We start from the raw sequence: 27,822 nt of genomic DNA, 5'->3' as shown, positions 1-27,822 counted from the left end.
AATCCCTACAAAATCTTTGAGCTTCTGTATATAGTTGTTATGAAATAAAATCCCGTGTGATATAATCTTTCTTTCTTATCAATAAAGCTGCCAGAAGTTCATTTCAGAAGTTTTTTGTTTTTTTTTTTTTAATTTTTTTAATGTTTGTTTTTAACAGAGAGAGAGCAGAGCATGAGCGGGGGAGGGGCAGAGAGAGAGAGGGAGACACAGAATCGGAAACAGGCTCCGGGCTCTGAGCCGTCAGCACAGAGCCTGATGCGGGGCTCGAACTCACGGACTGCGAGATCGTGACCTGAGCCGAAGTCGGACGCCCAACCGACTGAGCCACCCAGGCGCCCCTCATTTCAGAAGTTTTAATGAAACCTCACGCTATGCCTTACAGCCCAGTACGGTGTTTCCCAAATTGTGGGTCACTGAAAACACAGAAGAATCCCGAGTCACGAAAGTTCGAGTCTTCATTGTCTTGAATATTCATAATGCATATTTATATGATTTCTGTATTTAAAAGTAAAAGGTTAAACACTGCCTTCACGATCACAAATGGTACTTAACCATGAACTTATCTTTAAGATCAGCTAACGTGTTAAAGAACTCAGTTTGGGATTCGTTGGATTACTGTACCGTTTGAATTTTTAATAGTTCCCTGGGGCGCCTGGGTGGCGCAGTCGGTTAAGCGTTCGACTTCAGCCAGGTCACGATCTCGCGGTCCGTGAGTTCGAGCCCCGCATCGGGCTCTGGGCTGATGGCTCAGAGCCTGGAGCCTGTTTCTGATTCTGTGTCTCCCTCTCTCTGCCCCTCCCCCGTTCATGCTCTGTCTCTCTCTGTCCCAAAAATGAATAAACGTTGAAAAAAAAATTAAAAAAAAAATTAAAAAAAAAAAATTTCCCATTAGGGCTTTTGGATGGCAGCCCGTAAAATAAATACACAGCTTCCTTCCAAATCGGTAAAAGCATAATATTCTTGACCCATCAGTAGGCATTGAGAATAATCATGAAGTGTGGAGGAGATAAAAGCCTGAATAGTTCATTTTATCCAAAAGATTTATAAAGGAAATCTGGCAGCCTCAATGTATTATTTATTTACTTCTTTATTTATTTAATTTTTTAAAATTCACATCCAAATTAGTTAGCATATAGTGCGACAACGATTTCAGGAGTAGATTCCTTAGTGCCCCTTCCCCATTTAGCCCGGCCCCCCTCCCACAGCCCCTCCAGTAACCCTCTGTTTGTTCTCCATGTTTATGACTCTGTGACATTTTGTCCCCCTCCCTGTTTTTATATTATTTTTGTTTCCCTTCCCTTACGTTCATCTGTTTTGTCTCTTAAAGTCCTCGTATGAGTGAAGTCATGTGACATTTGTCTTTCTCTGACTGACTAATTTCATTTAGCATAATTCCCTCCAGCCTCAATGTATTTTTCTTTCAATATATGAAGTTTATTGTCAAATTGGTTTCCATTCAATGTATTTTTTAAATGCTGTTGAGATGACTTGGTATTGGACTCTACCTAGAACTAGGATTGCTCCTCCTCCATCACGTCCCTGGAATTAGCTCGCCAACCACAGGGAAACAGGCAGTAGTCAATACACTCGCGTTGGCTTCTGTGTCGGTTTGCACCCCTTAGGTTTAACACCGAGTTTAGAATGTGGAGCCCCAGAAGGCACGGATCCTTTCCGTATGGCTCCCTCTCCCGCTACCCCCCAGTCTCTCCTCGTGCCAGCACCCTCCCCACTTCCGCCGGGACAGCGCACCGGAATACGAGTGCTGGGTGCCGACGCTGGACTGCTCCGAAGTACCACCGATCGCACAGATGCCTTCCTTCTTATTGATCGCCTTCCTAAAGGTCTTGGCAACCTCTGTGCTTTTCAGGCCGTGGAAAACCTGCAAAAATGGAATGTATCTTTAGAAGCCCAATCTGTGATCAAGAGAATCCCAAAGGGAAGAATATGTAATAGTGAGGCGGGGAGGGTGGGAATCCATTTCTAGATATTTCTCAGGTTGAGGCTCCAAGCTTCAAACGCATCTCCGTGCGTCCTGCCTCATACCCACCTTGATAAACTCGTCAAAGCTGATCCTCCCATCCTGGTCCAGATCACCTGTAGCCATCAGGTTTTCTGTAATTTCTCTCACTTTGTACCCAGGCAGAGGCAGGCAAGCAGCCTTGAACAAATCATTCAACTCATTGCAGCTGATGTACCCATTGCCATCGGTATCTGCAAGGCAAGAGAGGACTTGAAGTTTCAGGGCGGTTCAGGAAACAGGATAAAGAGGTGGGGGAAGGCGAGACGGGAGGTGAGTGGGCTGGAGGGGCAATCATTCAGGGGTCGCAGCCTGACCCCATGCGAGAGTCAGAGTCTCGCAAGAGGCCTGTTTCTACCGGGGAGGGGCATTAGCGTCACTTCCAACATCCACGCGTCATAACGTCACAGCAGAGGTTCTGGCAACAGAATCTGAAGAGACTTTTACAGAAAGAGACGGGAAAATACATCACAAGCTTAGAGATACAAAGCCAGAGTATGGAATAGCAGAAAAACAAAGGAAACCAAGGAAATCAGACCAGATAAGAATATGAGAAAAGCGGCAGGGGTGAGAGGGTCCATATTCCATGTTTTGATAGAGAAAGAAGCCATCTTCCTAAAGCAGATGATTCAAAATTAAGTTCCCTCAGCTCCTCTAACCAATACCGCTGTATTCCTTTCACTTCCGCTATTTGGCTCATGTTACCGATTCACTGAATCTGTCCTTAAGCTACTCAGCAAAGAGGAGAACCATGTGACTTGAGCGGCAGGCCTGCTCACCAACTTTGGCAAAAGCTTCTCTGAGCTCCATCATTTCTTCATCGGACACTGATCCTCTGGCCATTTTTATTGCTTTCGGCAACAGATCTGAGGAAGGAGAAGAACATAAGGAATGACTTCTGTGCGTCTTAATTCTTAAAGTACCACAGTAAGCAGCAATTTCCATTTATCAAATGAAGACAATATCCCTCCGTATCCCTCCCGATTTATACATATCTTCCCCATATGTAAGAAATGACCTCATTCTTAACCGTCCACGTGGCCTCCAATTGGCCCTCACCACTCCCTCCTCTCCCTGGGTCTACAGACTGTTCCACATCAGGAGCCGGAGCTGATTCCCTCCCCTTGAACCTTGGCTGACCCTGTGTCTGCTCTGACCATTGAGGAGGCAGCAGGAGCCATGTCTGGGACTGGAACCTTCTGGCTCCTTCCTTTGGGAATGCTCAGTCTCAGGATATTCCCTCTTGGAAACCAAGTGCCATGCTCTGACATGTCCAACCCGCATGAAGAAGCCAACGAAGGACCGGGTACTCTGCTCACCTGTCCCTGCTGGGCTCCCAGCTGACAGCTAGCCTCAACCGCCAGGCACCAGAAATTCTACACGCGGATCTTTTACAATTACACACGGAGTAGGCCACTTTGGACATTCCAGCTAATTTGAGACCCTAGATGTCCACGGTCCCCCGTCAAATCACACAAAACAGAAAAACCACCCAGCTGTGCCCAATGAACAGAATCGAGAGATGCGGTAAAATGACTGTTGTGGTAAATCGCTAAGTCTTGGAGTCGTGTGCTGCATGGAAATATACAACTATAACACTTAACTTTTACATAAATGCCTTTTTTAGAGATGATGTCATGTTCACATTTACAATTAGTATGTTTGGCCAAGCCAACAGGTAACTTTTATAACTTCAACGGGAGTTTTCAAAGTTCTCTCAATATTGAGGGAAAGGGGAAGGGAACCTGACCCTCTAATAATTCATATGTGGGAATCTCAGGGACTTTCTAGGTGTTCTTGTTTTCGGAAAGGCTAGTCTTGCTGGGAAACTTAAATGCCAGCGCTGGAGTTAATTTCCCCTTCCCTGTGCTTTATTGCTGCCCTCTAGTGGGTAGAAAGAGAATGACACAGAAAACGGATTATATTCTCCATGCCCCTAGCTCATCCACACCAGAATATTTCAAATTGCAGTTCCACTAAAGCTTGCTGCATTTCCTGCTGGTGAAGGGATAAGCAGGGTGGGAGTGCGGATGATGGGGTATTTTTACATGTAATTATAATTTGAGCATTTCAGTGAAGTTACTGATGTTTTGCAAATATGTTACATCTGTGAAATGCCTGGGTGGCTCAGTCAGTTAAGCGTCTGACTCTTGATTTCAGCTCAGGTCATGATCTCATGGTTCATGGGACTGAGCCCCACATCCGGCTCTGCCATGGACAGCGTGAAGCCTGCTTGCGATTCTCTGTCTCCCTCTCTCCCTGCCCCTGCTCGCTCTCTCTCTCTCCCTCTCTCTCTCTCTCTCTCTCAAAAATAAACAAACATTTAAAAAACATATTTCACATTTGTTACAGGATATTACTTTAAATGAATTTCCTTTTCTATGTTTTCACAGCATTTTATAGTGCTATACTTGTTCTCGGTGCCAACCAATCAACAACCACATAAAAAGGGAAGCAAGCTTAACACTTAGATCTATAGTTCAAAAATGCCTTACGCTCAATTTGGCTTATCCACCAACTTACTCTTTTGTTATGTACACATATTGGTGGCGTCAAACTTTGGTTTCCCCCCAAATCCTTTGTTAACAGAAGCTTTACATGTAGGTTGAAACAAACAAGACAAAATAACAACTCTGAGAGGCGTTGGCTGAAGAAACTCAAATGCTCCCCTGCCTCTACTCTCCCACTTCCTGTGAGCTTATGTACCAGTAGGAACTCCAGGGAGCAGGATTTGAAAGTCAAAGGCTTAGAGGTGCCTGGGTGGCTCAGTCGGTCAATAATCCGACTGAGGCTCAGGTCATGATCTCCAGGTCCGTGAGTTCAAGCCCCACGTTGGGCTCTGGGCTGACAACTCAGGGCCTGGAGCCTGCTTCAGATTTGTGTCTCCCTCTCTCTCTGTCCCTCCCTTGATTATGCACACGCTCTCTCGCTCTCTCTCTCTTAAAAATAAACATTAAAAAAAGAAACTCAGAGAATTAGATACTGTTGCTATTTCAATTCCTCTAAAGATATGTTTTATTATCAATAATAATTTTATTAGTAACCTCATGTATCTAAAAAGGTTCACTGGGTTCTCTGAAGGAAGGGAAAACTGCACAGAACTTAACTGTATAAGCAAATATTTACACCACACAATAACCCTCAGGGACAGGCAATGGCTATCTGACTTTCTTGCCTTCCTCACTCCTCTCCTTTCCTTTTTTTCTCGCCTCTCTCTGTCTCCCTCCCTTTTTTAAAAAATTTTTTTCTTCCTTTCCTTCCATCCACTCATCCTCCCTTCCTCCCATCCTTCCTTCCTTCTTCCTCCCTCACCAAGCCTTGTTCCAAAAACAATTTGAGCCAGCTTACAAAGTTACACCCAAGCGTAAGAATTAAATGAATGAAGTCATGTAATTGTTAAGGAGGAGAGCCACGTCTAGGTAAGACAAGATAATGGCAGGGGGGCTTTAATCCTTCAAGCCCACAGTTAAGACTGCGTATTTTGCTAGAAGCAGGCTGAAAGTCTAGTTCCAAGTTCTCTAGAAGCGAATGCAAAAAGGGAAATGTCATCAGTTACATACTTCACTCCATCTCTAAGAGCCAAACAAACCAATGTTTTTTTAGGACCACAGAACTGAGGTCTCATAGCAATACCTTCACCCAGGAGAGGACACTTGTGAAGTGCAGTAAACACTAGCTTCGTGTTTATTATAATGCCCCTCAATGAAATCTGATGGCATAAATATAGATATATATTCCCATTTTGTAGAAGAGGAAACAGAAGCTCAGAGAAGTTAGGACACATATCTCAGATCACACAGCCAGGGAGAGGAGTAGCCAGGATTCCAATTCTCAGTCTTTTCTCTTCCCTCATGCTGTCTACTCAGGTTCAATGCCTCCACACTTCTGCTAGACATTCAGTTTGTCCACCCATACGCTCAACCAGCAATTATTAACCATCTAATATGTATACTCCATGGGAGATTTTAAAAAATTCGTAACACAGAGAGCCTATCTAGGTATTCTAGCTTAGGAAGATTTTGCTTTCATGTGTGAGGGAGGCAAAGCTTCTGTGCTAAGAAATTCGTACATAACTTTGGACCCTTTTCTAAATCCTTGTGAGTAATTTGGCCTAGATTTCCTTTATGCCTTTACAAATATTCCATATACACATCAGGAGAAGGTTCTCCATCACATTTCCACAAGATCTTTGATAAAATCCAAGGGGCTTTAGACCTAGAGGTGGCTGGCCTTTCTTGTTCTTAGGTGTCTTAATTCACACGTCTTGGTTCATGGATGCTCATGGGGTTATGAGATAAATTCATTCATTTACCAGTATTTTCTAAATGCCTGCTACAAGCCAGGTGCTGTTCTCATTTCAGGTGAGGCATGTCTACACTGCCCCAGTTACCCGAAAAGCAGGGAACAATGTTAAAGGCAGAAGCTTGAATGGGATCTCTGAGTCTGAACTTAACCCCATCCTTTGACATAAGCGTTTCAGACCGTCGAACACTGTAAGGGGCTAGGGAGAAACACAAGTGAAGGCAAAAATGAGACTGCGTCTTAAGGGTCAAGAGCAGGGCCAAAGAGGCAACAAAAGAGTCACTGTATTAGATGAGAAAGCAAATCTCAAGACCACGGTGCAATGGAAAAGCTGAGAAAATGAATGGCATGGCCCGTTCAAATTAAAGACCGAGAAGGGGTGGGAGAAGCGTTATTTTAAAACCATGTGGTTTTTAAGCACCATTGCAAGTAGGTCAAGATGAAAAACCTGGGCATCTGGAGAACTGTATTTTTTCAAAGAGATTTATAAATGGAGAAGATCAACTTAGAGAAGCCGTAGAGTGAGACAGCCCTCACATTTTAAGGTTCCCAAATCCCTGAGTGGTTTGCGAGCCAGAGGAAAATTCCTTTAAAAGGTGCATTGGAGAAGCAACAGTCAACAGCCTGAGTTACTATGATGCTGCCTTGTGTGGGGGCCCCAACACAAATACACACCTGGAGAGGGTCTCTTGTTCTGCCAAAATGGGCAGTAAGTCTTGGAGACACAAGCCAACTCGTAGAGGCAGGAGGAACTTAAGGAATAATTCATTACAACTCCTACGTTCTCGAGATCAGAACACTAGAGTTTCAATGAGATTAAAGGCCATGTCTCTGTCCAAGTTCTAGAGTTCTAAATGTAGTTGCTGGTGAGCAGAGCGGGAGAAGGATGAAGGGACCATCAACAGGGCCTATTAAGGTCCATAGCTGAGAGGAGACCCTTTAACTAATTGAACTGAACGTGCAAATGGCACCATGTTCACAAAGCAGAGGAGCAGGAAGAGGAGGTCATTAACACCATGCAGATCAGACCATTTCAAAGAAGGGGTTAGAATCAAATCTGAGGTACTTTACACAGTCTATTGATGCGTTTGCCTGGAAAAAATATACCCACTTCGTGCCCACTTGAAGGCACGGGTGGTATTAACGTTAGTCAGATTCATAAGGATAGTAAGTTAGGGTTTCAGTTTGCAAATTGCTGGCCCCACACTGGCCACAGTCCCCAGAGAGGTCGCTGCAGGAATGGGATGTACTGAGGCATTTAGAGCCTGAAACGAGGGTTTGAGGAAAACACGTTCCTTCCAGTTTCCACTCTACTGCTCCTGCGTTAAGTGGGGCCCCCCTTTCGTTGTTTCCAGTTTTATTGGGAAATACTTGACATGACATCACTGTGTGAGTTTCAGGTGCACAGCATGACGGTTTGATTGACATGTGATCAGAATAGGTTCAGCTAACACCCATTTTCTCATCCGGACGCAATAAAAAGCAAAGAAAGAGGAAAGAACACGGGGAAATTTTTTCTCCTTGGGAGGACAACTCTTAGGATTTACTGGCAACGATTCTCCTATATACCATACAGAAGGGCTAACTGCAGCCACAGGGTCGTATATCACATCCCTGGGACTTACTGATCTTCCAGCAGGAAGTTTGTATCTTTTGACCACCTTCCTTCAATTCCTCCTCCCCCACCACCTGCCTCTGGTAACCACAAGTCTGATCTCTTCTTCCATAAGCTTAGTTCTAGTTGTATGTATGCATGTATTTTAAGATTCCACAAAAAGTGAGATCAGGCAGCATTTACCTTTCGCTGTCTGACCTCTTTCGCTTAGCATCATGCCTTCAAGGTCCATCCACATTGTCACAAATGGTAGGATTTCCTCCTTTCTATGGCTGAATGATATTCCATTGTATATACATCACAACTTCTTTCTCCCTTATTAATGACGGCATCATCTAACTATGCCCTCCCAGGAACCATTTTAAGGTATCTCGCAAATCAGGGGTGAATTATGGAATCCTGTTTTAGAATCACTGCCCAGATCATAAATCTAAGAGTACGGACTCCCACCATTCATCTAAGTCACATCCGGCTGCCAGTTTTTCTGTGAGCACTTAAATGTATTAAATCAATAGCTCTAAAATTCCAAGACGTTTGGCCAAAGAAAGTACCGGTTGTTCACTTTTATAAGATTATTTCCAAAGTCCCAAGAATGCCAAATAACCCCCAAAGTTGCAGAAGCCACAAAACCTGCTCATTTCTTTAGGTCAATGAGTTTTGAGTCTCTGCTTAGAGGAGGCTGGTACTTCCCAGATCGGCAGTGAAAGAGAACTTCTGATAATGACTACTTAAGAATAAAAGCACCTAAACTCAAGTTCCCTAAAGTCTGAATACAGAAACTATTTGTGGGAGTGCTGGTCAGTATTTCGGTTTGATATACTGATGCCCAGTTATATAACTGCCAGGATCAGGGAGGCATCTGTGACCCGGCATCACATTGCCAAGGGACTCTTTTTGAATGTGTCCTACTTTTCCTGCAACTTGACACAGTGGGTAAAATAAAACTGGAAACTCAGGACCCAGATTCCTAGCTTTGCCTCAATAATTTCAGGACAGCGCCAGGTGAAAGCTGTACAAATTCCCAATACGTGAATGAACAGTTAATAATCCAAAACAACGCGTAATCGAGAACGTCACTCATGTTGCAATCTTTAGTGCTAGACTACGCTCACTGAAGAGGAACATAAAACACCTAAGACTCTGAAGCAAAATAACATACCCATAAGTTTTTAAGAAGCCATCATGATAAGCTTCTACGAGACAAAGAAGCAGCTTTGCTTCACACAACTCTGTCCCCTTCATGTTACAAAGTAGGGGATGTAACCACCAGTAATTTACTGTAAGTTCTCAGGACCATTTTCGGGACGTTCCAAAGCTTAACGTAAAGGATGATTCTGAAAATGTGGTTTAACAATGACTTTGTTTTTCAGAAGCCAAATAATTATAAACAGCCTCAAATACAGAGGACCATTTAGAGGAACTCTTATGAATTCTTTTTGTCAAGTCAAAATCTCCTTTAGATCGTCTTTTTTTCCTCTCTCTCTCTCTCTCTCTCTCTCTCCCTGCAGATACACTGATTTGCCCAAGGGCTGTCCCAGAGCACAGAACTGGGAACTCTACCACCTCTGCCCCCACGGTGCAGGAGCGGGTCAGGGGCACCGACCCGGTGGCTCTCTTCTCTAGCTCTCTCTCTCGGGTGGCCCGTGAACTCTCATGGGAAGCTGGCAGGCCAGGTCACTCTAACCCTGGTGAACGTGATGTTCTGGGGGCCTTTGTCGTCTGATCACAGTTGAGGGGCTTTGGAAGCTGTATATAACACAGCACACAGAGCGCGGCTCAGTTACCAACCAAGGAGTGCCCATCTCCCCACTTCCCCATGCTGCCTTGCTTCTCCCCACTTCCTTCCTCCCCCAACACCCCACCCCCACGCTGTCTTGCTTCTCTACCGAGCTGCTCACGGCCACGAAGGGTGTGACACAGTGGGTGCCCGGGTGGCTGGATTGGTTAAACTTCTGACTCCTGATTTTGGCTCCGGTCATGATCTCATGGTTCATGGGATCAAGCCCCGCATGGGACTCTGCGCCGATGGGGGGATTCTCTCTGCCCCTCCCTGCTTGTATTCTCTCGAAAAGAAAAGAAAAGAAAAGAGAAGAGAAGGAAGGATGTGACACAGAACAAAACTCTTGCAAGCAAAGGGGATGCTCTAAGCGGGGGCTGGGGAGGCCCTCATTGCCTTGTCATCCCTCCCCTTCCCCAGGGTATATATAGACAGTGACTCTCCTGGTGTTAACATCTTGAAAATCCCTTCATTCCACATTCTACCACAAGGACTTTAAGATCCAGACCCTTCCTTACTGAAAGTTCAGGGTATCCTTGGGTTTTGTTTTTCAAAAAGCTGAATATTATTTTGGACTGATAGATCACCCACTCTTCAGTTCAGTTACCTCAATATCAGACATCATTCATTCCTCGTTTGTTCATTCGTCCATACTTTCTCCTCACCTACTAGTCTGTGTGCAAAGCACTGCTCTGCTTGCTGGGCTATAAGCGAGGGGGTCACAAAGCCTCGGGCTCTATGAAGCCCACAGTTACATGTCAGGTTTCAAATGTGACACAGAGACCATTGCTCACTTCTTGCAAGACGGTGAAATACGATGAGAAAAGCTCTGAAGATCAAAAATGGACAAGTGAAACAGGACCGCAAGGGGGGAAAAGAAGATAAGAGTAAGAAATTAACACAGAAACTTACCAAAACATACAAAGAGCAAACACCTTCACCAGCCATAAAATAAAGAGACCCAGATAATTTACACACTTGTACATCTCCAAGGAAACCACAACCAAAAACCTGGCAGAGACGGGAAGGAAATGTGGAGCGTGGGCTTGGGAGACCTAGGTCACTGCCCGTCCGTGTGATATCAGGCTCTGTTTGGCCTCCCTGGGCCTCCGTTTCCTCATCTGTAAGTTGAGAAACGGAATCCCTTCCGTGTGAAAAGTTCCCAAAGTCTACTCTCTGGCTGGTAAGCGTCTGCACCAGTTAGGGCCCGGAGAAGGTGTGCTTCAAAGGAGCCTAGAAATAGGGGCAGGGGTGATCAGGAGCTGGGGCTATCACCCTGGTGGGTCCCACTCTGCCCCTCCCGGCTCCTGCCCTTACCTCAGCGGCGAGGAGAGCTCTGGCCTCGTGCATTGCCCTCACTGAGCAAGGCAGATGCCCACTGCTCGGCCGCTCAGCGCAGGGCAGGGCAGTTGGCGAGCTGCACGTGGGATCTCCTTTCTGACATGCCACCGTGTACAGCTCTAGGCACGCCGATCCAGTTCCCTCCCAGTTTCTAGGCAAGACGGTAGGCAAACTGTCCCGGAAAGAGAGCCATCTACTATTTTCTTAAAAATATCCGAATCAGGAAACCCTACAACCTCTCCGATGTCTCAAATCGTTACCCTGTAACCTAAATCTTTTCTGATACGATGAAAGCTTTCTCTCTCTCTCTCTCTCTCTCTCTCAGGCTATTCTCAGGGGGGAATTAGAGAAGCTGCTCAATTCATAAAGATTCTGTCACCTGCCTTTAACGACTGCCACCAGGCCTTTCAAAACAATTCTTTTAACCTGCTTCTGGGGGCTTGTCGTCCAAGTCTTTAACAGTTTTCTTTGCTATGGTCTGGGTCCAAGCCCACTTTCTTAAGTGACAGAAGGATAACAGAGACACGGAAGGTGGCGGTGAAGGGACCGCAGAGATGACCTATCTGGCCATGTTCCTCCCGCCGCAGAGGAGAGAAATGACACCCAAGTTAAAGGATGCTCCCTGGCCCCACCCTGCCAGCCACCAGCGGGTCTCTGCCTAGGGTGGCACAGCCCGGGGGCTGGGCCTCCAAGCTGTCTTATAAACCCTGCTGGCCACTGTGATGCCTGGCGGTGGGGTCTCCAGATAACTACGTGCCTGACTCTGAGAGGACAGGAAAGGAACTGTGGAGACAGCAGTGGCCGAAAGGAGGGTAAAACCGGCCAGGATGCTCTAAGCCAGTGAACCAGGAGCACAGAGGAAATAGCAAGGAACGGGTGCTGGGGTTCACCTGGATGTAATCTGCATATCACCATCTGGACTACGAAAACCCTCTGGGAACTCTAAATATCTGCTACTAAACAAATGTATACATCTGTGCATGTCTTGATTTCCTTATTTTGAGAGAGTCAGAGACGGCGTGAGCGGGGCAGGGGGCAGAGACAGAGGAAAAGAGAGGGAAAACCCCAAGCAGGCTCCACGCTGCCAGTGCAGAGTCCAACGGGCGGCTCGATCCCACGAACCGGGAGATCGTGACCTGAGCCGAAACCAAGAGTCGAACGCTTAACTGACTGAGCCACCCGGGTGCCCCCACATTTCCTCTTTCGGTAAATATCTGCCGAATACCTACTATATGCCAGGTCCTGGGCTAGATGCTGGCAACACAAAGGTAAGATGTGGCCGTGGCCTGGTTCGTAGGGAAGAGAGACACCAGTCACTAGAATACAGGGGGCAATTTAGAGCCAGAGGAGGCGGGGAAATGGCTCTCTCCCGGAGAGCCAGGCACGGCCCCACAGGAAGTGACAGGTGACCTGGGATTCCACAGAGGAGAAAATGCTTAGAGTTCAGTCAGTCTTTTTTCTTATTCATGCCGGATGATTAATCCATATTCTCTCCAGAGAATATGCTCTCCACTTTTGTTGGAGTCCAAGAAAACAGTGGCTAAAAGACAAATGAGAAGGCCAGGTAACGTCTACTGAGTGCTTCTTCAACGCTAAGTGTTTTATATGCATTTACCTCGAGCCACAGTCCTAGGGAACACTGTTATGATTTGCTCTTCAGAGACGAGGGAACTGAGATTTTAATAACTGGCCCAGGGTTACCTTGCTGTGAACTAGGGAAGCCTCATGCTGGCACAGAGCCTGGGGGTCGGTTGAGGCACCCTACACCCCACTACAGGCCAACACGATGTAGGTCTTCCTGGAGGCAGCTTTCCTCGTATCTGGGGTCACTGGATTTCTGTACCTTAAGGTTCTCTGCTCTCCTTCGGGGTTACTCAGCTCTGACCTCGAGTTCACTGGGGATACACACGCTTGGCAAGGTTTTACCTATGGCTAAAACCTTCCCGGGCTCTTTGGAGAAGCTCCGTTCAGTTCCTCAACATCTTCAGGGGAGAGTTAGGAGCAAGAACACCGCCAGGGTGACCATGCCCATTCCTGCCTGTGCCTCCTGTCTCTGGGGGACAAGGGGTGCTCTTCCTTAGTAGCTCCACACCTGTCATCCCATCACATTGAATAAAGCCCTGGCCTTCTTCTAGGGCTGGAGATGCAACGATGAATAGCAAAGAATCCTTGCTCTTGAAGGACACACGATCCTGTGAAGGGAAGTGCCGACTGCCACTTGGAGGCCACGCTGACCTTCACGTTCTAACTGTGTTATTATCACGGCGCTGTGGGAGCAGAGAGGGAGAAGCACTTAACTCTGCCCCAGAGGAGAAGGGAGACGTCTCCAAAGAAGGCAATATTAACTTTCCTTGGGCTACATCTCAAAGAACCAGTTGGAATTTTCCAAAAAGACAAAGTGGAGAGCGGCACTCCATTTCTCCACACCGTGGTCCCCATTATCCACAGGGGCTATGTTCCAAGACCCCCAGCGGATGCCTGCGACCGCGGGTAGTACCAAATCTAATAAATACTATGTTTTCCCTTATACATACACAACTATGACAAAGTACAATTTATAAATTAGGCACAGTAAGAAACTAATGATAATTAATGAAACAGAACAATTCTCACAATATTCTGCAATAAGAGTTATGTGAATGTGGTCTCACTCTCAAAATATTTTTTTGTACTGTACTCACCCTTCTTGTGATGATGTGAGATGATAAAATGCCTACGTGGTGACACGAGGTGAGGTGAATGATGTAGGTGGTGGGACGTAGCATTGGGCTACTGTTGACCTTTTACCTTCTGATAAAATGTCAGGGGGCGCCTGGGTGGCGCAGTCGGTTAAGCGTCCGACTTCAGCCAGGTCACGATCTCGCGGTCCGTGAGTTCGAGCCCCGCGTCAGGCTCTGGGCTGATGGCTCAGAGCCTGGAGCCTGTTTCCGATTCTGTGTCTCTCTCTCTCTCTGCCCCCTCCCCCATTCATGCTCTGTCTCTCTCTGTCCCAAAAATAAATAAACGTTGAAAAAAAAAAAAAAATGTCAGGAGGAGGATATTTTGCTTCCGGACCGCGGTTGACCGCAGGTAACTGAAACTGTGGAAAGCGAAGCCGTGGATAAGGGGGGGGACTACTGTATAGGAGAAAATAGCCCTGCAAAGGGAGGAGTCAAGCAAGAGAAGGTCACCAAGGAAGCCGTTGGGGGTTTAGTATGACTGGCCCAGGAGGCAGCCCCTAGAAGAGTTTGGGGAAGTGCCAATGTGGTTGCCTTCCTCACCAGCTCTTGTTTCCAGAAGAAAAAGCTTGGCGATCTAGGCTCTCCCTGCTATCTTCCGCCACAATGCTGAAGGCATCCCCTTTAGGTCATACAAATACTCCGTAGCTTCCTAATGCAACAAAACCACTGTGTCTAGAGGCCATTTTGGGTTTGTTTATATGGACAGAGATTCCTCCTTCTATCGCCATCTCCCATGCAGAAAATACAGCCCTACAAAGTGAGGAAGGAACTGGATATGTTAGAAAATGGGAAATGGGGCCCTGAAAAGTGAAGTTACTCCCCAAAGTCTCAAAGTGAGTCAGTGATTGGTCTGAAAAGCGAAGTAGAGCCTTGAGAATTGTCGTTTGGTTTAGCCAAGGTATGGGAAAAACAGAAGTCAACGAAACACTTAAACGACATTAACAGATTAAAAAGAAAAACAAACCTAGGGATGCAAAATCCATGAAATGTACTTTATACCTCGGAGATGTCGATGGAGAGGAAAACAAGGGGAGAAGTTTCTTCAACCACGTCTTTCAGGAATGGCCTAGGCTCCACAGTTTACAGCCTCACCTATTGCAACAACACAAGCTGCCTTTCTCCTAGTCCAAGCCAGCAAAAATCCATTTCAGGCATCCAAAATCCTCATCCAAATGCTAATGATCCTGTCTTCCTTGGTGAAATTACATATACAATTGTATATCGATAATAAACTAGGGAGCAGCATGGTATGGTGAAAAGATGATGAGTTTTCTATGCAACTGTTTCTTGCTATGTGTTTTTGTACACATTCCTTAAATTAAAAAAAAAAAAATTTAACATTTCTTTCTTTCTGAGAGACAGAGCACGAGCAGGGGAGGGGCAGAGAGAGAGACACACACGCAGAATCCGAAGCAGGCTCCAGGCTCTGCGCCGACAGGCTGACAGATGCAAGCCTGACACGGGGCTTGAACCCATGGACCACAAGATCATGACCTGAGCTGAAGTCGGACGCCTAACCGACGGAGCCACCCAGGCGGCCCTCCTTAAATTTTTTTTTAAGTTTATTTATTTTGAGAGAGAGAGAGAGATTGAGCACATGCGTGTGAGTCAGGGAGGGGCACAGAGTGAAGGAGAGAGAATTCCAAGCAGGCTCCAAACCCAGCATGAGCCTGGCGTGGGGCTGGAACTCATGAACTTTGAGATCATGACCTGAGCTGACATCAGGAGTCGGACACCTAACTGACTAAGCCAACTAGGCGCTCCTTAAATTTTCTGAGCCTCAGTTTCCTCATATGTAAAAAAGCGCTATTAGTAATGCAATTTACAGTGCTCATTCCATAGGGTTGTATTAGAATTAAATGAGACAGAGGATTTAAATTGTATACAACAGTGCTTAATGAAGGAAGGAAAGAAGAAAGCAAGGAAGAAATGAACGGGGAAATAAAAAAAAAAGAAGTTTCACAAAATCATCTTGGGGAATAAATGCAATTTCCACCATAAATTGTATAAAGTATTATGTAGAGTCATCACCTAAAATCCACACTTAATTGTATGTATGTTACATGTAGGTCTGTGTGTATGTAAATCTATATTTCACATCTGTTTTCTACCTTCAAATGGTCTTAGTGTGGCTCGTTTTGGTTCTTGTAGCACATTTCTCATACAGAGTTCTTGAAGTCAGTTGCAAAAGGTATTGCAGAAGTGCTACCTGACATAACCAGAAGTCAACAGCATTGGTATTGGCTGATCTGAGGTTGAGTGGTCAAGGGGCTTAATCTTGCCTGAAATACTGACGGTGGAAAGTACCTTCTAACAGTTGAGGAAGTGTGGCCAGAGTGGGAAAATGTATAGCAATCTTAAGAAAAGCCTGACCACATCTCCATGAGTCACCAAAAGAAATGAGATCTATGAGTATCTGTGATGGGGACCATCGGGCAATGTCTCCTTAATCGCAGGTGTCCAGGGGACAGATTCTGTGAGCTTGTGCCCTACTTCTGTCTGCTCTCCACTCCCTCATTCTCTAGGCATTTTCTCTAGATTGTTGGAGCTGGAAAAATACCAAGACAATACGCAGCACACATTTGTATGTTCGCAATTACAACAGAAGCTTCTATTTATTCTTAACAATGTGACCTCATTTTCTATAGGCTCATTGGGGTCGTTGTTCTAGAATCTCTAATGACAAACTCATTCTCAAAAAAAAAGAAAATGAGGACTAACAGATACATGGAGGCAGGAAATTTGTATTAATTTGACGGGCTATACATATCTTCAGTCTGTTGGAAGCCACAGTTTGGTTGGCAAATATTTACCGATACCAATTTATACTGGGATATGTGATATATATCATTTCTTTTGTCAAAATTTTAAATCACCTTTAAGAAACTGTGAATATAAAATGGGAAAGAGGCAGGGTGTAAATCTTGGTTCTGGCACTTAACTGGCTCTGGGACCTTGGACTTAATCCTCCATGAACCTCAGTTTGGTCATCTGTTATAAGAATATGACGATATCAACCTTATGCATCTTTTGTGTTGAAATGTAAGAGTAAATATATGTCAAGTGTTCAGCACAACGCCCAGCAAATGGCGAGGGCTCGGTCAGTCCACAGTGATGATGAGTGTCGTAGAGTGACTGTGCAGACAGACTGATGGCATGGGGAAATGGGAAAGGAAAATGACCCTAAGAACAGTTCTAGGAAACAGACAGTGCTTTCTCCTATTTTATAGATGAGGAAACTGAGACTTGCTCAGGCTCCACAGTTAGTAAAAGACCAAAATACGAACCCAAATTTGCCTCCAAATTTGCTCTGCCTTCTGAATATCATACCTATTTGTTTCATGCACAGAAATTACAGACAGACTCACAAACTTTAAAAAACTAAAATGATATACAATATTAAGTACATTCTATATTGCATACTTTATATATGATCGGACAGATTAAGTATCCCAATTGCCTTTACTCTGTGGTCATAGGAAAGAAACAAAGGATCAAGGATATGTTGATGAAAAGACTTCATCTGAAAGACAACAAGGGAAGGGAAAAATCTGAAAAATTTCTCAAAGGTGACCATAATATTCTATCTTTCCAAAGGGATTTTTTTTTAATGTTTACAAAGCATTGGAAATGACAGGGAAAGTTCATTTCACATTGTCAAGATGAAGAAGGGGGGCATAACAGCATAGGCGTTGCTCATTTTTTTTCTTACTTTCACTTTGCATGTATCACCCAGATTTCTCCCCTAAGGACCCCCCAGCCCCACCCAGTGAAAAAACGTGGGCTGATGATGTCAAGGAGGTGTAGAGGACCCACATTTTAAAATGTTACACCAGAGACGAACAAAGATGCAATTCTAATTCTAAATTTTGTGGGAGAAAAGGAAGAAGATGCAAATTTTATACACATACATTTGTGTACCTCTTCACTTCATATATTTGGGTACACAGCTTAGATAAATTTCGGTACTGACTACCCGACTGAGGGATCAACATGCAGGGTGTTGTTTAAATGCAAAGTAATTATTCCATTAATTCACTTCCCCCCTGAAAGTACAACCAGAGAAAAAAGGAAAACAAATTATCCGGAGATTGCAATTCACATGCATAATTAATTCGCCTGCAGAATTCGGTGTCTTGGCTTTTCTGCCGGTGGAGAACATAATCTCTTTTCCGTTTTAGTTCAGCCACTCAGAAAGATGTGTGTGTGTGTGTGTGTGTGTGTGTGTGTGTGTGTGTGTGTGAGAGAGAGAGAGAGACAGAGACAGACAGAGACAGATAAGAGAGATAAGGCAGAGAGCATCCACTGGCTATGTAACTGCTGCTGGACTAAAACACGAATCAATGCTGCAACCACAGGACTGTGGCTGTGCGAGTTCCTCAAATTAACATTGCAGCTTTTCCTTCCACCAGAAAAAACCCAATGACCATATTTGAGAAACAAGCCTCCTTGTAACTTATAAATGGGGCTGACACACAGGCGTGGCTCTGAAGTCGAGCAAAACTCATTTTAAGCCCCTAAGTGGGTCACTTTTTACATCTCTTTTTCAACTCACAATTAAAACAATCTTGCATTCTTTCACAGTTTTTAGGGCACCTGTGTTTGGCCACGACTGTACAATTAGAGATATGGGTGTTCCAGTGTAAATACTAAATCGTCTAATTTATTTGTGTCTATCAGTCACAACAGTCAAAAAGGTGAATAAAACTTGACTGAAAGTATTCTAACCTTTTAAGACTGAAAACTTGTCAAAGCTTTTGAGGATGGAAATCATATTTTGCGACCCATGCAGAGATCGATAAATTGGTAAAAACTAAATAGTCAAGTGCAGAGAGGTGCTGGGTAGATACTGATGGTGATGGTGATGAAGGAGAAGGAGAAGGAAAAGAAGAAAAGGAAGAGGAGGGATCTGTCTGATAAAAGCAATTGGAATACAGATCCATTTATTTGGGATAAATTATCATTATTTGAGCTCGACTCCAGAGCTTAAGTACAAATAAGCCCCATGGTCTGCTGCCTGTTTATTCCAGGAGAATATTGTTTCTCCTGGAATTCAGCAGTTATATAAAAAACTGATTCAAATGTAGAAAATTCAAGTAATAAACCATCTGAATGGACTGGCTTTCTTCACGTATGAAGATAACACCAGTAACTACCTCACAGGATTGTAGGGATGACCAAATATATCAGTGTTGGTTAAAACACAAAAAATACTCGGTCCCGAGTGAGTAGTACACGAGTGTTAGCTATCATTATTAGGGTGGTAAATTGAAATTCTTTCTTCCCCGCTCTACTGCTTGCTGTAGGTTACAAGATGAAGCGATGATGAAATTACTGGGAAGACTGATGTAATCAGTGAAACTTGGCAAACCCAAAACAATGGGGACAGTCAATAGTTTAAGGAAATGGACTCAGAAGGGAACTGAGGAAAGCCACGGGAGATGCCATCTGGGCAGCCCTGTGTGTCTTCAGCAGCTGTAGGGAGATGCCCCTAAAAATGTGAACATCTAATCTGGTGGCAACTTCTCAGAACTTCAAAATGAAAACAGCGTGAAACATGGGACGCTTTTGATGTAAGTGCCTTGCCATCTGGCAAAACAGGGAAACTTGAAACTCTTGGAATCTGTTGACACTGGTTAGTTTGACATTTCGGTGGAGCTCTAATGCTAATGTTTATTATGCCCGCAGGGCTCAATATGTAGGTGGCATAGCATCATTTTGGTTGGTGGTTTCTGTGAGTTGGGAAACTAGCTGACAAAAAGCCCTAAAGAAACAATTAGACTAATATAAATAATGTTACTCTGCCACAAAATCTATTAATCATAAAGTCTGGTGCCTTTACAATCTTGCTTTATAAATTTTGGCTCTTCGTTAATGGAATCTTATGAGCAAGTTTGTGAATTTGATTTCACCTAGACTGATATCAAAATGTGTTTGCCCTCTCTCCTCTATATATGGAGGGTCTTTATTCTACAAGTAATGAGGAGAAGTTGACTTGAGAACTTTCTAGAATAATCCAAAGTAACTAAGCAAAAGTTACCAATACCTGTTCTTAGGTTCCCTGTCATCAAAGAAGCCCATTATCAACTACAACAGTTTCAGTAAGTGTAGCTAAGTTTGAGGTCATTGACTGTGTTTAGGCCGAAATAATAAGATTGTAATTTTGTCTGTTTGCGATGGTCACTGGGAAATTTCCTAAATACCTTGCACTCAATGTCCATTCAGTGCTTTGAGGCTAAAATGAAGAATAGTGCTTTGGCAAAGAGGAAGCGTGGTAGAATGCAAAATACCGTATGATTACTATACTTCCTTTCACAGCCATCACTGTGAGGAACTCAGTAAATAATAAGCTCATAAGTGGAATCAAAGAAAAGACTTCCATGCATCTCTAAGTAGCTGAGAGAAAATACGTGTGACAAATTTCCAATTCAATAAATATCATTAGTGCTGACCACGTGCTAGGAGAGCTAAGAAGGAGCTCAGGCTGTCAAACAAGGAATTGAAACTTAAGCAATTATGGTTACTGCTATACTTACTCTAAGATCAGAACGTTAAACAGACACACACACAGAAGAAACTGTTCGTGGGGCAAGGAAGATGGCGGAAGGGTTCCATAGGGAAGACTTCCAAAAGGACTCGTTTCTTGAAGTGAGTCTTGAAAACTGACTGTAAGTTTTATAAATAAGAAAGCAATCAGAGCGACAGTTGGAGCAAAAAGAAGTGAAAGCATGGAACTTTCTGGCGGCTTGTGGTCTTGTGCACCCAGAACATGGGCAAGTGAGGGGGGGTGAGAGGATGGAGGGCAGCCAGAGCAGAAGGGAGTGACAAGAAATAAGGTTGGGGAAGTGGTTGAGGCAAGTTTGTGAAGGCGTACAATTCTTTGGTAAAATTACACATTAATTAAGAGAGGATACTTCTTCATTCTCTAAAAGAGGATTCTGCACTCATTACATGAAACCCACAACGATATCTCTTACTTATAAAGACAAAAAAAGCTTCTGGGTTTATTGCAAATTTTTTTCTCTTCTCTTTCTCCCCCTCTTTCCTTTAAAATTATGAGCACCAAGGTCTCCTCAGTCAGCTTCAGAAATAAAAGCTTCTAATGATCTACATCTGGGAAAAAAAATACGCTGGTGTGGAAGAAGGGATCTAGAAGAGACAGATGCTTATAGAGAAGCAATATGGAGCTGGAAATCATAACTATCTAACATCCCTCGACCCCTCCAGTAGCCCAGTGACAGTGGGCCAGTTGCTTCCACGGTGAGCCCCCTGCCTCATGTCTAAAGGCATTATGTGAGATAATGCATAAGGAGTGGCTACATGTTGTAAGTAGGTATAAATATTATAATATAATAATATTTTTATTACTTGTCTTGTCTTCTCTAAGTAGGTCATATTTGAATGGGACTTTACTTGTTGGCCTCCCTTCTTCACAGGGACCAGAAGAAGGTTTATAAATGGTATTAAAATACTGAAGTTGTTTCCCAAATTACTGATTGTTTCAAGGCATACTTTGTAAGTTAAAGGAAATAAAATTTTAAATGTGACCAAGAAAAGCATCCTTCAGATAGCTAATGAAATGTCCCACCATAACAGTGCTTGATCAATGGGTAAGACCCAGAAGATTCTTCCCTGATGCTACTGGGGGTGAGCTAGACAGAAGAGAAATGGATATTTTATAGCGTATCAGGCTGACACTTTAACAGTCTAAACTTGATTTAAATCAAGAGACTTTTTTCTCTACTTTGAATTAACTTTTTCATATTCCATTTTATTTCCTTCCAAAGTAAGGAAAAGACTGACATACCTTCACACTCTAATTTATTTTGTTCCCATTAATATTTTTACTGGAAAGAAGATAGAGCATTTTTTTTAATTTGTTCTTTTCTGGGGCTCAGGTCCTCCTCCCCCAATTCCACATTTTTGCTAGTTTAAAACCACTCACGAGAGATGTATAAAACATATTGATGCCCACATTTTGCAACTTTCAGAAATTCACATCTATAGGTAAATGGCTAATTCCATTCAAATTTGCCTGTGCAGATGGTTCTTTCTTTGAAATGTTTTATTTAATAGAAACCAATTATGATAAATGTATGTAAATTCAAAACTAAAACAAGGCGAATAAACCAGCGCTGTTGACTGATAGGTTGTTTTTTTTTTAAGTTGCCCTGAGGAACTAACTTGAAAAAATGAGTTGCTATCCTTGAATAAGAAAAATTGGGTTTTGATAAGTACCCTGATAAATTAAGCCATTTCCAGTCTGAATGGCTTTTATGTTTATCATCTGTCAATGGTTGTTAATACTGTTGGATAATGATAATTAAATGAATGCCGACGCCACAAGATTTAAAGTCTATGTTTCAACAGAGCTTCTGGAGTAAATATTCCATGTCGACTTTATCAGAATTTCTGATGTAGACAGAAGCCTTTCATCCAGAATTTAACGGCCATTTGTTTGGTCATCAGCCTAAGCAATAGTTCAAACAATTCTGCAAAAACGGTACAATTAAGCCACGCAAATTGCTTTTATTTTTAGAGAGTAAATGAAGAAAAGGCGCCTCCGAATCCTTGTGGTTATCAGACATACCCATTAAAACCACTGGCACCAAAATCACTCAAATAACCAGTAACACACTCAGCAACATATGACTCAAGATGTTAATACATCCACTCAAATGCTGTAAAGAAACTTTTTAGAAAAACAGAACCACGGGAGCTAAAATTAAACTACTCCCACCAGGCCAATGAGCAGCACAATCTAAATGATCAATACCCACTTTCCTGAAAACATTTTAAAGTAGATCAAATCACAGTAAATAGCGTCCCCGAGATAAAGCAAGAGAAATAAATCAAAACATGGTTTGGTTTGAAAGGGGGGGAATAAAAGGGGGCACCCGGGTGGCTCATTTCGTTGGGCGTCCAAATTCGGCTCAGGTCAAGGTCTCACTGCTCTTGAGTTCGAGCCCTGCGTCGGGCTCTGGGTTGACAGCTCAGAGCCTGGAGCCTGCTTCAGGTTCTGTCTCCCTCTCTCTCTGCACCCACCCCCACTCATGCTCTGTCTCTGTCTCTCTCTCTCTCGCTCTCAAAAATGAACAAACATAAAAAAATAAAAATAAGGTAAAAGGGAAAAAAAGAATCCTGGTTTTGGGGGTGCTAACTGTGGATAACTAGAGAAGAAGCCACTCCACAGAACTGAGGGGTCCGACTCTGGACAGCCACATGGGGTGGCTACAGCTTGGCTGGGCAGTTAAACGGTGACATGGTTCACAGAGGGCTCGGGTGACAGGTGCTCAGATCTCAGTCCCCTGAAGGCAAAACCCACAACCCACAGAAACAGAGCCGCCCAACCAGGAAAAACATCATGAGCACTTAGAAATGACAAAAAGACATTAAGAAATTTTACCTTGTTGAAAAACTGTCCTCAGTGGTACTGGCGTGTGACCAGAAACCCCCTTCTTTCTGATCTGCAGAACAACTTTGTCAAACCCGGGTACGCGGTCACAAGGCAGGAAGTGACTAGAGTGACAAATCATCAGGCAGGAAAGAAATAGATTTTGTCTTTATAAGGACATTTTACCTAACTTTTTTTTTTTTTTCTCGTGTCTCCTCCCCCACAAGAATCACCTGACAGAACAGGTCACACTGAAATTCAGAAACGTCTTACCACTTCCTTTTTATAAGCATTTTTCTCTTCCCTTCCCTTTCTTTCTTCTCTGTCTCCTAAGCTCTGGGCTACTTAAACCTGTCTGATTTCAGATAACAAGGCAAGGTCAGCCTGCTACCTTTACTACTTGCTCTGACCCCACTTGCAAATGCAAAGCCCAGGTGCCTGGCTACTTAGAGCAAAGACAAACAAATGATTAGTTTTTAGTGAAGTAGCCAAGGGAGAAGGTGGAAATCCACCTGAAACAAACTAAAAGGGATTTCTTTGGGAAAGCTCCACCCCGGCCGAAACCTAACCTCTCTCAAGTGTCCCTGAACACCGATCTTATTGGAGCAAACAAAACAAAATGGTCTCTTTAAGGGGAAGGGCCTGAAAAGAATGGCCACTATATTATTTACTCACTTTTATTTATAGAACATCTATGTGCTAGGGATCTCTTTAACCCAATTAAAGATTTCAATTATTTAGACGTTTCCTATAAAGAGCACCAGTGGATGACACAGGCAGCTGCTGTAGTTAAATAGGTAGCTGAATTCCTTCTTACTGACCAGATTTATTTTTTGAATGCACGGTTTATAATGTTAGCAAGTAATTAAAAAAAAAAAAGGCTCTATTCTATGTGCAAATCCTGGATGCTTGTCTTGAGGGCAAATTCTCATCGTCCAACGTAAGTGCTCGAGTGCTCATGGCCTCACAGAGGCTGTGAAGGTTGTGTAGTGCCCTGAGTAATGTTAACTAAGTATAATCTCCACATTTCCCCCAAACTGTGTATGGCTCCAGTGGTCAGCTACTGAGGAATGAAGATATACGGCGGTGCTTTAGTCTGACAGTGAGTTGACCATGCTTGATCATTCTACATGCTTCTGTGGTTGCTAGGAGCCTGGAATCCCCCCGGTGGGCACTCCGGTCGGGGAGCTGCTCTTATGCACCTTTTGCTTCTTTGAGGTCTCCTCTAGAAATTTCCTGCTTCCAACCTCAAATGTTAAACAAAGCTGTTTCTAGTTTATCTACTTCATTGGCCAGTGATGGGGCAACTTCTTGGTCAGAACCACACAGAGGCCATCTTGAAGAAGAGGGTGGGCCGAGTAATGGGAAGAGATGGTGGAGATTCGGTCCATTTGAGAAGTGGCTAACCTCCAGAGAACTACCAGCCCTCCAGTGACTTCCAAGGAAGACTGGGAGGGCGAATCAGACCCTGTTTGCTCCGTTCCATCATTACTCCCAAGTATGAGATTGCAGAGGGATTTCAAGAAGCAACTAAATTCCTCTGGGACACCAAGGAAACGCCTACGCACCACTGTGACCGTACCCGTCACGCTACGAAGCAGCTGGCGGTTCCTACTCTGGTGGGAATAATCACCATTCTGAGCCCCGAAGCAGGATTCTCTAGATAGTGTCCTGATGGTTTAAGGATGAAAAACATGTGAAACGTGGATCTCTCTAATCTGGTTCTACGTCCCAGGTTGGTCTGACGAACGGAATAAAAATACCCCGGCAGGAACATGTCAGAAAGGGAAGGAGAGACTCCTTTCGTTTACCTGGGAGGAGGAAAGGGGCAGCATCCTGTGTCTACCGGTGCCTGGTCATCGGAGACCTGAGGAATCTGTAAGGAAGAGCCATCTGTTAGGAGAAGGGGCGAAAGGGCTGTGAAACACCGAGGCAGGTGTAGATGTGGGGCAGGGCGGACGCGTGAGGACGGTGAATCACATATGGTTATGACTGGCAGTCAGAAGAAGGATTTAGGGTTCCAGACAGCATCTAGATTCTAGAAGATGAAAGCCATTGAATTGTGCCGCTTAACCAGCGGGGCGAGGGAGGCGTCTTCTCTAGCAGGAGCTCAACTTGGGCTCCACCTTGGCCGCCCACCAGCACCTCACCCACATCCTGGACTACTCCCTCCAGAGTAATCTCTTTATCTGCCTCCCAGGGGCGTGTCTACCCAGATACAGGCAGTTGTATAGACGCGACATCCAGGCTTCTTCAGAGGGCAGGATTTTATCACTGTCAGTGTTGAGAATTGCTGGGGCATCATGGCCAACATGCATAAAACGGGACTTTCCGTTTTATTACTGTTTCTCTGTTCTCTACAGACCACGCGCTTCGGGTGGCCCACACCCAGAGAGGACCCGTCCCACCCGCCACCCCCCACAATGCCACGTCTGCCACTTCTTGGCTGGCCCATCCTTTGCCTTCTCTCTACCCCTACTGCCCTCCCCTACTCCTCCCCTTCCACCCCCAGCCCTGGGCTGGTCAGAAACCTGCAGCCTCAGTCTCTAATTTCACATCAGCCGCTATTCTCCTGCCATTGTGTGCTGCTGAAGTCACAGAAACACAGACTTAGAAGGCTATGAATTCAAGCTGCCTGCCTTCAAATTCCTTCTCAGAAATACTTTTGCTCGGTTGCATTAGCTTCCTGAGAGCAGGCAGTTCCCAACCTGGGGTCCCTGGACCTCGAAAATTATTATGCATAATTTTGTGTGTATGTTCTTTTTTTTTTCCCTGGGTTCATCGTATTCTTTACTGTAATATTAACGAGATCACGGGAGGTGCCTGGGTGGCTCAGTCAGTTGAGCGTCTGACTTCGGCTCACGTCATGATCTGGTGATTCGTGAGTTCAAGCCCCACATCGGGTTCTCTACTGTGGGTGTGGAGCCTGCTTCAGATCCTCTGTCCCCCTCTCTCTCTCTGCTCCTCCCCTGCTCGTGCGCTCTTTCAAAAATGAACGTTAAAAAAAAAAAAACCAGATCACAGACCCTAAAAGTTAGGCATTTATTCCAAATTCTCTCCTCTTGCCTCGATCTCCCACTCCAGCCTCCAGCATCCTCTCCCACCCCTTATTTACTGAGATGATTCAAGTCTGAGCTTCCTCATCTAGCCTCCTCTGCTCTTACAACATCCACTTTTTCCTTCTCTTTCCATCTTTAAAGGAACAGGTGTCCTTCCATCTTCTCAAGGTCCATACTTCCTCATTTTAGTCTTAACCTTCTATCTTCTGCTGACTTAAATACCTTGCTCCATCAATGACTACACACTTTTCTGGCATCTTTAGTCTCTTGTGCTCCCTTCACTTGCTTTCACACACTGTGGGGCCGGTACAAAGGGAAGAAGACAGTTGCATCACTCCATGGCCATGTTTGATGGGTAGGGAATGAAAGGAAATAAGATGGGCACAATCCCTGCCTTCCCAGAATGCCCACTGTAGTTAAGGACGCAGACAAGTGAAAAGGCGAGTGGTACCCAGAACCATGAGATGAAAAGCACAATGCCTGTGGGAACACACAGCACTAATCCAGACTTGGGGTCTGGGAGGTGTGCAGAGGGAGCAGAGAGCATGGTTAAGAGTAAAGATGCTGGGCTACGTGTCTGTTGTCAACCCTCAGCTCTACAGTTGTACTAGTCATGTGACCTGGGGCAGATGACTTCATTTCACTGGCCTCGGTTTCGTCATCTAGAAAATGGGCAGGAGAATAGTGTGAGGGTTGGGTTACATGGAGAGATATAGAGAATACATTAGAGTGCCTGGCACATGGTAAGTGACATATAAGTATTAACTAGTCTTTTAATATCTGTACCAGTCTCCGGACTAGACTCTGCACGTACATTGTTTCATTTCTTCCTCATGACAGCCCTATGAATTGGGAATTATTTTGTGTTTTTTTTCCTTCAAAAAACCCTTTTTTACTATAGTGTTCTTTTTAAAAAAAATTTTTTTTTAACATTTATTCATTTTTGAGAGACAGAGCATGGGTGGGGGAGGGGCCGAGAGAGAGGGAGACACAGAATCCGAGGCAGGCTCCAGGCTCTGAGCTGTCCGCACAGAGCCCGATGTGGGCTTGAACCCACAAACTATGCAATCATGACCCGAGCCAAAGTCGGCCACTTAACCGACTGAGCCACCCAGGCGCCCCTAGTATAGTTTTCAATTCTTCATGACTTCCATGGAATTCTGCACTGCCATCTTTCCTGTGAGACCTTTCAGGACCGCCCCCTAAAGCAGGTAGTCTACGCTTCCCTCCTAGCCAGGCTTATTTCATTGACTTGCTTGGAACGGAGCAGTGGGAAGTTAACAGACAAGACACAAGCAGAGGTCTTGAATATACATCCATGATCTGACATGGTCTCCTTCATGTCTGACATTTACCACGAAGGAAACACACCCTTGTTTCAGGGGAGTGACGAGATGCTTGGGACCACCCTGAATCCAACCCACAACACGGGCCGAATCTAGCTGACCCACATTCCGACGCAGAACCACCCCGGCTGACCCAAAAACCTAGGTGTGTTGTAAACAGGTGAGATTCGGGAGTCGTTCGCTAAGTAGGGTTGTCACGGAGACACGTGACTAGCAGTGCCCCCCCCCCCCCCCCAAGCAACTATTCACAA

General features: G+C 44.5%; 1 protein-coding gene across 1 annotated transcript in view; it reads right to left on the bottom strand.

Annotated features, from left to right (window-relative positions):
• LCP1 (lymphocyte cytosolic protein 1) overlaps positions 1-23,281 on the bottom strand; it is a 54,067-nt gene extending 30,786 nt beyond the window's left edge. The window contains exons 1-4 of the mRNA XM_047079892.1: positions 23,179-23,281; positions 2,797-2,883; positions 2,048-2,211; positions 1,750-1,879 (exon numbers count right to left, since the gene is read on the bottom strand). Coding sequence (XP_046935848.1) covers positions 1,750-1,879; positions 2,048-2,211; positions 2,797-2,860 — 358 coding nt within the window. The 5' untranslated portion in view covers positions 2,861-2,883; positions 23,179-23,281. The remainder of the gene's footprint in view (positions 1-1,749; positions 1,880-2,047; positions 2,212-2,796; positions 2,884-23,178) is intronic.
• Between the last annotated feature and the right edge of the window lie 4,541 nt (positions 23,282-27,822).

Source organism: Lynx rufus, unplaced genomic scaffold (genome assembly GCF_022079265.1).
Source record: "Lynx rufus isolate CCGP_SWC_20201006 ecotype Redwood Valley unplaced genomic scaffold, mLynRuf1.p SCAF_1, whole genome shotgun sequence".
NCBI lineage: Eukaryota > Metazoa > Chordata > Mammalia > Carnivora > Felidae > Lynx > Lynx rufus.
This window is presented reverse-complemented; position numbering and strand designations above follow the sequence as displayed.